The sequence below is a fragment of the Hyperolius riggenbachi genome, chromosome 10 (genome assembly GCF_040937935.1).
Source record: "Hyperolius riggenbachi isolate aHypRig1 chromosome 10, aHypRig1.pri, whole genome shotgun sequence".
Taxonomy (NCBI): Eukaryota; Metazoa; Chordata; class Amphibia; order Anura; family Hyperoliidae; genus Hyperolius; species Hyperolius riggenbachi.
The window spans coordinates 284,085,111-284,096,315 of NC_090655.1; the positions used below are offsets into that span (position 1 = coordinate 284,085,111).

Genomic DNA, 11,205 nt, shown 5'->3' on the forward strand with positions numbered 1-11,205 from the left:
AATTGCTTACCAAATGTAAGAGTATCCTCTGCTTGGCGCCCATAAGCGCTGCTGTGGCTGTTTCCTGTATATATAATACACGAGCACGGAAGTCCGTGCTCGTATGGCGTGGGGGCGTGTCCGGCTACGTCATCGCGCTTCTTACTTAGGAAGTGCAGCCAGGCGTCATGTAGTTCAGTCTTCTTGGATATGGGCACCAGGGTCCACGCTGGACGCTTGAGCGGCGGCCATTTTGTCGTGGACTTCCTGGTTAAGTGTAGCTGCCATTTTTCCGTAGTCTGAGTTATCCAGGCTAATACAGTTGTATATACGTGTTGCCAATAACGAAGGTGACAGCGCCATCTAGCTGCTAAGATAGGAGGTGATAGTGTATATAGTTGATAAGTATATATGTATACTTATCAACTGTGATCGTCCCTAAGGGAGATATACACTATCACCTCCTATCTTAGCAGCTAGATGGCGCTGTCACCTTCGTTATTGGGATCTCTCATGTGTGACAAGTAGTGATTTATGCCCATAACATCTCCCACACTCAGCACATGAATAGGGCTTTTCACCAGTGTGAGATCTCGCATGTTGGACAAGGTTTGATTTAACACCAAAACATTTCCCACACTCAGCACATGAATAGAGCTTCTCACCAGTGTGCGATCTCTCATGTGTGAAAAGATTTGATTTCTTAGTAAAACATTTCCCACACTCAGCACATGAATAGGGCTTCTCACCAGTGTGAGATCTCTCATGTTTGACAAGGTGTGATTTAAGACAAAAACATTTCCCACACTCAGTAGTAAAGTGAGTTCTACACTGCAGGTTGCAACAATTTGTAATCACCAATCAAATTCTCTCAAGGTGCAGTTCACACTTGTTGTGCTTTTGGTGGGGAGCATTTCTGCTCTTTGCTGATAGCCGGTATTCAGCAAAGCACTGTGGTAAATCCTTGCAGTGCCTGCGGTGTGCTTCTATCGCAGAGGTGCACTGTGTGCAACATTTCGGTGGCAGTTAGAATGCAATTCTCATTCTCTGGAATGAGACTCGAAAAAAGTAGAGCAACCGCTAGGTGGCGCTAATTACTATTCCCCCTCCAGGCCGCCATGGATAGTAGGGAAAGACAGCAACCAATAGGTGGCGCTAATTACTATTGCCCCTCCATGCTGCCATGGATAGTAGGGAAAGATAGCAACCGCTAGGTGGCGCTAATTACTATTCTCCCTCCAGGCCGCCATGGATAGTAAGGAAAGATGGCAAACACTAGGTGGCTCTAATTACTATTCCCCCTCCAGGCCGCCATGGATAGTAGGGAAATATAGCAACCGCTAGGTGGCGCTAATTACTATTCCCCCTCCAGGCCGCCATGGATAGTAGGGAAAGATGGCAACTGCTAGGTGGTGCTAATTACTATTGCCCCTCCAGGCTGCCATGGATAGTAGGGAAAGATAGCAACCGCTAGGTGGCGCTAATTACTATTCCCCCTCCAGGCCGCCATGGATAGTAGGGAAATATAGCAACCGCTAGGTGGCGCTAATTACTATTCCCCCTCCAGGCCGCCATGGATAGTAGGGAAAGATAGCAACCGCTAGGTGGCGCTAATTACTATTCCCCCTCCAGGCCGCCATGGATAGTAGGGAAAGACAGCAACCGCTAGGTGGCGCTAATTACTATTCCCCCTCCAGGCCGCCATGGATAGTAGGGAAATATAGCAACCGCTAGGTGGCGCTAATTACTATTCCCCCTCCAGGCTGCTATGGATAGTAGGGAAATATAGCAACCGCTAGGTGGCTGTAATTGCTATTCCCCCTCCAGGCCGCTATGGATAGTAGGGAAAGATAGCAACCGCTAGGTGGCGCTAATTACTATTCCCCCTCCAGGCCGCTATGGATAGTAGGGAAAGATAGCAACCACTAGGTGGCGCTAATTACTATTCTCCCTCCAGGCCGCCATGGATAGTAGGGAAAGATAGCAACCGCTAGGTGGCGCTAATTACTATTCCCCCTCCAGGCCGCTATGGATAGTAGGGAAAGATGGCAACCGCTAGGTGGCGCTAATTACTATTCCCCCTCCAGGCCGCCATGGATAGTAGGGAGAGATAGCAACCACTAGGTGGCGCTAATTACTATTCCCCCTCCAGGCCGCCATGGATAGTAGGGAGAGATAGCAACCGCTAGGTGGCGCTAATTACTATTCTCCCTCCAGGCCGCCATGGATAGTAGGGAAATATAGCAACCGGTAGGTGGCGCTAATTACTATTCCCCCTCCAGGCTGCCATGGATAGTAAAGAAAGATAGCAACCGCTAGGTGGCGCTAATTACTATTCCCCCTCCAGGCCGCTATGGATAGTAGGGAAAGATAGCAACCGCTAGGTGGCGCTAATTACTATTCCCCCTCCAGGCCGCCATGGATAGTAGGGAAAGACAGCAACCGCTAGGTGGCGCTAATTACTATTCCCCCTCCAGGCCGCTATGGATAGTAGGGAAAGATAGCAACCGCTAGGTGGCGCTAATTACTATTCCCCCTCCAGGCCGCTATGGATAGTAGGGAAAGATAGCAACCGCTAGGTGGCGCTAATTACTATTCCCCCTCCAGGCTGTCATGGATAGTAGGGAAAGATGGCAACCGCTAGGTGGCGCTAATTACTATTCCCCCTCCAGGCCGCTATGGATAGTAGGGAAAGATAGCAACCGCTAGGTGGCGCTAATTACTATTCACCCTCCAGGCCGCCATGGATAGTAGGGAAAGATGGCAACCGCTAGGTGGCACTAATTACTATTCCCCCTCCAGGCCGCCATGGATAGTAGGGAAAGATAGCAACCGCTAGGTGGCGCTAATTACTATTCCTCCTCCAGGCTGCCATGGATAGTAGGGAAAGATAGCAACCGCTAGGTGGCGCTAATTACTATTCCCCCTCCAGGCCACCATGAATAGTAGGGAAAGATGGCAACCACTAGGTGGCGCTAATTACTATTCCCCCTCCAGGCTGCCATGGATAGTAGGGAAAAATGGCAACCGCTAGGTGGCGCTAATTACTATTCCCCCTCCAGGCCGCCATGGATAGTAGGGAAAGAGAGCAACCGCTAGGTGGCGCTAATTACTATTCACCCTCCAGGCTGCCATGGATAGTAGGGAAAGATAGCAACCGCTAGGTGGCGCTAATTACTATTCCCCCCCCCCCCCAGGCCGCCATAAATAGTAGGGAAAGATATCAACCGCTAGGTGGCGCTAATTACTATTCCCCCCCCAGGCCGCCATGGATAGTAGGGAAAGATAGCAACCGCTAGGTGGTGCTAATTACTATTCCCCCTCCAGGCCGCTATGGATAGTAGGGAAAGATAGCAACCGCTGGGTGGTGCTAATTACTATTCCCCCTCCAGGCCGCCATGGATAGTAGGGAAAGATAGCAACCGCTAGGTGGTGCTAATTACTATTCCCCCTCCAGGCCGCCATGGATAGTAGGGAAAGAGGGCAACCGCTAGGTGGTGCTAATTACTATTCCCCCTCCAGGCCGCTATGGATAGTAGGGAAAGATAGCAACCACTAGGTGGCGCTAATTACTATTCCCCCTCCAGGCCGCCATGGATAGTAGGGAAAGAGAGCAACCGCTAGGTGGCGCTAATTACTATTCACCCTCCAGGCTGCCATGGATAGTAGGGAAAGATAGCAACCGCTAGGTGGCGCTAATTACTATTCCCCCCCCCCCAGGCCGCCATAAATAGTAGGGAAAGATATCAACCGCTAGGTGGCGCTAATTACTATTCCCCCCCCCCAGGCCGCCATGGATAGTAGGGAAAGATAGCAACCGCTAGGTGGTGCTAATTACTATTCCCCCTCCAGGCCGCTATGGATAGTAGGGAAAGATAGCAACCGCTGGGTGGTGCTAATTACTATTCCCCCTCCAGGCCGCCATGGATAGTAGGGAAAGATAGCAACCGCTAGGTGGTGCTAATTACTATTCCCCCTCCAGGCTGCCATGGATAGTAGGGAAAGATAGCAACCGCTAGGTGGCGCTAATTACTATTCCCCCTCCAGGCCGCCATGGATAGTAGGGAAAGATAGCAACCGCTAGGTGGCGCTAATTACTATTCACCCTCCAGGCTGCCATGGATAGTAGGGAAAGATAGCAACCGCTAGGTGGCGCTAATTACTATTCCCCCCCCCCCCCCCAGGCCGCCATAAATAGTAGGGAAAGATATCAACCGCTAGGTGGCGCTAATTACTATTCCCCCTCCAGGCCACCATGGATAGTAGGGAAAGATGGCAACCACTAGGTGGCGCTAATTACTATTTCCCACCAGGCCGCCATGGATAGTAGGGAAAGACAGCAACCGCTAGGTGGCGCTAATTACTATTCCCCCTCCAGGCCGCCATGGATAGTAGGGAAAGATAGCAACCGCTAGGTGGCGCTAATTATTATTCCCCCTCCAGGCTGCCATGGATAGTAGGGAAAGACAGCAACCACTAGGTGGCGCTAATTACTATTCCCCCTCCAGGCCGCCATGGATAGTAGGGAAAGACAGCAACCGCTAGGCGGCGCTAATTACTATTCCCCCTCCAGGCTGCCATGGATAGAAGGGAAAGATAGCAACCGCTAGGTGGTGCTAATTACTATTCCCCCTCCAGGCCGCTATGGATAGTAGGGAAAGATAGCAACCGCTAGGTGGCGCTAATTACTATTCCCCCTCCAGGCCGCCATGGATAGTAGTGAAAGATAGCAACCGCTAGGTGGCGCTAATTACTATTCACCCTCCAGGCTGCCATGGATAGTAGGGAAAGATAGCAACCGCTAGGTGGTGCTAATTACTATTCCCCCTCCAGGCCGCCATGGATAGTAGGGAAAGATAGCAACCGCTAGGTGGTGCTAATTACTATTCCCCCTCCAGGCCGCTATGGATAGTAGGGAAAGATAGCAACCACTAGGTGGCGCTAATTACTATTTCCCCTCCAGGCCGCCATGGATAGTAGGGAAAGATAGCAACCGCTAGGTGGCGCTAATTACTATTCACCCTCCAGGCTGCCATGGATAGTAGGGAAAGATAGCAACCGCTGGGTGGTGCTAATTACTATTCCCCCTCCAGGCCGCCATGGATAGTAGGGAAAGATAGCAACCGCTAGGTGGCGCTAATTACTATTCCCCCTCCAGGCCGCCATGGATAGTAGGGAAAGATAGCAACCGCTAGGTGGCGCTAATTACTATTCCCCCTCCAGGCCGCCATGGATAGTAGGGAAAGATAGCAACCGCTAGGTGGCGCTAATTACTATTCTCCTCCAGGCTGCCATGGATAGTAGGGAAAGATAGCAACCGCTAGGTGGCGCTAATTACTATTCCCCCTCCAGGCCACCATGGATAGTAGGGAAAGATAGCAACCGCTAGGTGGCGCTAATGACTATTCCCCTCCAGGCCGCCATGGATAGTAGGCAAAGATAGCAACTGCTAGGTGGCGCTAATTACTATTCCCCCTCCAGGTCGCCATGGATAGTAGGGAAAGATAGTAACTGCTAGGTGGTGCTAATTACTATTCCACCACCAGGCTGCCCTGAATAGTAGGGAAAGACAGCAACCACTAGGTGGCGCTAATTACTATTCCCCCTCCAGGCCGCCATGGATAGTAGGGAAAGACAGCAACCGCTAGGCGGCGCTAATTACTATTCCCCCTCCAGGCTGCCATGGATAGTAGGGAAAGATATCAACCGCTAGGTGGCGCTAATTACTATTCCCCCCCCAGGCCGCCATGGATAGTAGGGAAAGATAGCAACCGCTAGGTGGCGCTAATTACTATTCCCCCTCCAGGCCACCATGGATAGTAGGGAAAGATGGCAACCACTAGGTGGCGCTAATTACTATTTCCCTCCAGGCCGCCATGGATAGTAGGGAAAGACAGCAACCGCTAGGTGGCGCTAATTACTATTACCAGTCCAGGCCGCCATGGATAGTAGGGAAAGATAGCAACCGCTAGGTGGCGCTAATTACTATTCCCCCTCCAGGCCGCCATGGATAGTAGGGAAAGACAGCAACCGCTAGGCGGCGCTAATTACTATTCCCCCTCCAGGCTGCCATGGATAGTAGGGAAAGATAGCAACCGCTAGGTGGTGCTAATTACTATTCCCCCTCCAGGCCGCTATGGATAGTAGGGAAAGATAGCAACCGCTAGGTGGCGCTAATTACTATTCCCCCTCCAGGCCGCCATGGATAGTAGGGAAAGATAGCAACCGCTAGGTGGCGCTAATTACTATTCACCCTCCAGGCCGCCATGGATAGTAGGGAAAGATAGCAACCGCTAGGTGGTGCTAATTACTATTCCCCCTCCAGGCCGCTATGGATAGTAGGGAAAGACAGCAACCGCTAGGTGGCGCTAATTACTATTCCCCCTCCAGGCCGCCATGGATAGTAGGGAAAGATAGCAACCGCTAGGTGGCGCTAATTATTATTCCCCCTCCAGGCTGCCATGGATAGTAGGGAAAGACAGCAACCACTAGGTGGCGCTAATTACTATTCCCCCTCCAGGCCGCCATGGATAGTAGGGAAAGACAGCAACCGCTAGGCGGCGCTAATTACTATTCCCCCTCCAGGCTGCCATGGATAGTAGGGAAAGATAGCAACCACTAGGTGGTGCTAATTACTATTCCCCCTCCAGGCCGCTAGGTGGCGCTAATTATTATTCCCCCTCCAGGCTGCCATGGATAGTAGGGAAAGACAGCAACCACTAGGTGGCGCTAATTACTATTCCCCCTCCAGGCCGCCATGGATAGTAGGGAAAGACAGCAACCGCTAGGCGGCGCTAATTACTATTCCCCCTCCAGGCTGCCATGGATAGTAGGGAAAGATATCAACCGCTAGGTGGCGCTAATTACTATTCCCCCCCCAGGCCGCCATGGATAGTAGGGAAAGATAGCAACCGCTAGGTGGCGCTAATTACTATTCCCCCTCCAGGCCGTCATGGATAGTAGGGAAATATAGCAACCGCTAGGTGGCGCTAATTACTATTCACCCTCCAGGCCGCCATGGATAGTAGGGAAAGATAGCAACCGCTAGGTGGTGCTAATTACTATTCCCCCTCCAGGCCGCTATGGATAGTAGGGAAAGATAGCAACCGCTAGGTGGTGCTAATTACTATTCCCCCTCCAGGCCGCCATGGATAGTAGGGAAAGATAGCAACCGCTAGGTGGCGCTAATTACTATTCCCCCTCCAAGCCGCCATGGATAGTAGGGAAAGATGGCAACCGCTAGGTGGCGCTAATTACTATTCCCCCTCCAGGCCGCTATGGATAGTAGGGAAAGATGGCAACCGCTTGGCGGCGCTAATTACTATTCCCCCTCCAGGCCGCCATGGATAGTAGGGAAAGATAGCAACCGCTAGGAGGCGCTAATTACTATTCCCCCTCCAGGCTGCCATGGATAGTAGGGAAAGATAGCAACCGCTAGGTGGCGCTAATTACTATTCCCCTGCCAGGCCGCCTTGGATAGTAGGGAAAGATAGCAACCGCTAGGTGGCGCTAATTACTATTTCCCCTCCAGGCCGCCATGGATAGTAGGGAAATATGTAATTCTGCTGCCAGCAATCGCTATCTTTCCCTACTATCCATGGCGGCCTGGAGGGGGAATAGTAATTAGCGCCACCTAGTGGTTGCTATCTTTCCCTACTATCCATGGCAGCCTGGAGGGGGAATAGTAATTAGCGCCACCTAGCGGTTGCTATCTTTCCCTACTATCCATGGCGGCCTGGAGGGGGAATAGTAATTAGCGACACCTAGCGGTTGCGCCCGGCTAATGGAAAAGTACCAGTGCTTTACACTAGCATTTATTCTAACAATACTATGTACATTTATCATGGTTGCACCAATACAGACAGCCCATAGACATTAGATATCAATAGATCCAATTTTTTGCACAAAGAGATCATAACGCTCTCTCAGAAAAATTGTTTTAGTGACAGGTAACACTTATATACACAATACTCCTCCCACCTCTGAACAGCATGAGGGACACACCCAAAGGAAAAAAAGGGGGGAGGGGGGGAGGCCAAAATAAAAGAGAAAGGGAGCATCCCCCAAAAATATGAATCTAAAAACAAGTAATCACTTAAAGAGACTCTGTAACATGAAAAACATCCCCTGGGGGGTACTCACCTCGGGTGGGGGAAGCCTCCGGATCCTAATGAGGCTTCCCACGCCGTCCTCTGTCCCACGGGGGTCTCGCCGCAGCCCTCCGAACAGCCGGCGACTGTACCGACTGTCAGTTCAATATTTACCTTTGCTGGCTTCAGCGGGGGCGCTGTGGCGACTTTCGGCACGGAAATAGATGGAAATACCCGATCTCCGTCGGGTCCGCTCTACTGCGCAGGCGCCGGAAACTTGCGCCTGCGCAGTAGAGCAGACCCGACGGCGATCGGGTATTTCCGCCTACTTCGGCGCCGAAAGCCATCAGAGCGCCTGCGCAGGAGCCAGGAAGGTAAATATTGCGTCACCGATGTACGGAGGGCTACAGCGAGACCCCCGAGGGACGCAGGACGGCGTGGGAAGCCTCATTAGGATCCTGAGGCTTCCCCCACCCGAGGTGAGTACCCCCCAGGGGCCGTTTTGTCGTTACAGTTCCTCTTTAAGAAAAAGGAAAGACCCTCTGTGAGAAACAATAGTAATAATATAAATATGACACGCATAAATAGGCCACAACACTAGGAGGCAAAAAGCAAGTAACTCAGAGCAGACCAACTTCAAGAGATCCACAAATAAACAGTCCCAAAAATGGTTTGCCAATGAAGGCAAGTGATGCTACGTAATTCTCTAAGGGCAGCCTCTAACCAAAAGCACAGAGACCCCAACAACCGGGACCTAAGGGAAGCCCATGACCACCTACAGAGGCAATACAAAGACATCATCAGGCGGAAATACAGAGCCACATCTCCCACAAACTCCAACAGCTGGAAGACTCCCTCCAAGACAACTCATTCTGGGAGTCCTGGAACCATATCAGCGCAAAGCCTAAGAAATGCCCTCTTCATATCCAAAATGGCCACATCTGGCTCCACTACTTCAGGGACATCTACAAAGACATCCCAGAAAATGCCCAAACCCCGGAACAGAAACAAATAGCCGCAAAACTGAAGGACATGGAGGAGACAATCAAGGACTTTCAAAACCCTCTGGATACACCAATCACGATGGAGGAAATAAGAGAAAGAACAAAGCTGATAAAATGTAAGAAGGCCAGCGGTACAGATAGCATCCTGCCAGAGATGATCAAATACAGCCCCCCAGACATACATGAGGCACTCGCAAGACTATCCAACCTCATCCTGAGTGCGGGCTGCTTTCCTCAGGCCTGGAGCAAAGGCCTCATTACACCCAGCTACAAGAATGGGAACAGATATGATCCAGAAAACTACAGAGGAATCTGTGTCAGCAGCACACTGGGGAAAATATTTAACAGCATAATGAATAAAAGGATCCTCTTTCCTCACACAGCAGGACGTACTCAGCAAAACCCAAGCCGAGTTCATGCCAAACCACCGCACAACCAACCACATCTACACACTGCACAGCCTCATCATACCCATGTCCACTGCACACACGGCAAATACACCACAGCACCGACCACATCTCTACACTGCACAGCCTCATCAAGACCCATGTCCACTGCTCACACGGCAAATACACCACACCACCGACCACATCTACACACTGCACAGCCTCATCATACCCATGTCCACAGCTCACACGGCAAATACACCACACCACCGACCACATCTACACACTGCACAGCCTCATCATACCCATGTCCACAGCTCACACGGCAAATACACCACACCACCGACCACATCTACACACTGCCCAGCCTCATCATACCCATGTCCACAGCTCACACGGCAAATACACCGCACCACCGACCACATCTACACACTGCACAGCCTCATCAAGACCCATGTCCACTGCTCACACGGCAAATACACCGCACCACCGACCTCATCTACATACTGCACAGCCTCATCAAGACCCATGTCCACAGCTCACACGGCAAATACACCACACCACCGACCTCATCTACACACTGCACAGCCTCATTATACCCATGTCCACAGCTCACACGGCAAATACACCACACCACCGACCACATCTACACACTGCACAGCCTCATCAAGACCCATGTCCACAGCTTACACGGCAAATACATTGCACCACCGACCACATCTACACACTGCACAGCCTCATCAAGACCCATGTCCACAGCTCACACAGCAAATACACCACACCACCGACCACATCTACACACTGCACAACCTCATCATACCCATGTCCACAGCTCACACGGCAAATACACCACACCACCGACCGCATCTACACACTGCCCAGCCTCATCATACCCATGTCCACAGCTCACACGGCAAATACACCGCACCACCGACCACATCTACACACTGCACAGCCTCATCAAGACCCATGTCCACTGCTCACACGGCGGCAAATACACCGCACCACCGACCTCATCTACATACTGCACAGCCTCATCAAGACCCATGTCCACAGCTCACACGGCAAATACACCACACCACCGACCTCATCTACACACTGCACAGCCTCATTATACCCATGTCCACAGCTCACACGGCAAATACACCACACCACCGACCACATCTACACACTGCACAGCCTCATCAAGACCCATGTCCACAGCTTACACGGCAAATACATCGCACCACCGACCACATCTACACACTGCACAGCCTCATCAAGACCCATGTCCACAGCTCACACAGCAAATACACTGCACAACCGACCACATCTACACACTGCACAGCCTCATCAAGACCTATGTCCACAGCTCACACGGCAAATACACCGCACCACCGACCACATCTACACACTGCACAGCCTCATCATACCCATGTCCACTGCTCACACGGCAAATACACCACAGCACCGACCACATCTGCACACTGCACAGCCTCATCATACCCATGTCCACAGCTCACACGGCAAATACACCGCACCACCGACCACATCTACACACTGCACAGCCTCATCAAGACCCATGTCCACAGCTTACACGGCAAATACACCACACCACCGACCACATCTACACACTGCACAGCCCCATCATACCCATGTCCACAGCTTACACGGCAAATACACCACACCACCGACCACATCTATACACTGCACAGCCTCATCAAGACCCATGTCCACTGCTCACACGGCAAATACACCACACCACCG

At 51.5% G+C, this 11,205-nt stretch overlaps 1 protein-coding gene across 1 annotated transcript; it reads right to left on the minus strand.

The window, feature by feature from the left end:
* Positions 1 to 477: 477 nt before the first annotated feature.
* Positions 478 to 10,654, minus strand: LOC137537260 (oocyte zinc finger protein XlCOF6.1-like). Its single transcript, XM_068259347.1, has 3 exons — positions 10,594 to 10,654; positions 9,282 to 9,340; positions 478 to 741 (listed from the first exon to the last, which is right to left on the minus strand). Exons 1-3 carry the CDS (start codon positions 10,652 to 10,654, stop codon positions 478 to 480), a joined length of 384 nt encoding a protein of 127 aa, XP_068115448.1.
* Between the last annotated feature and the right edge of the window lie 551 nt (positions 10,655 to 11,205).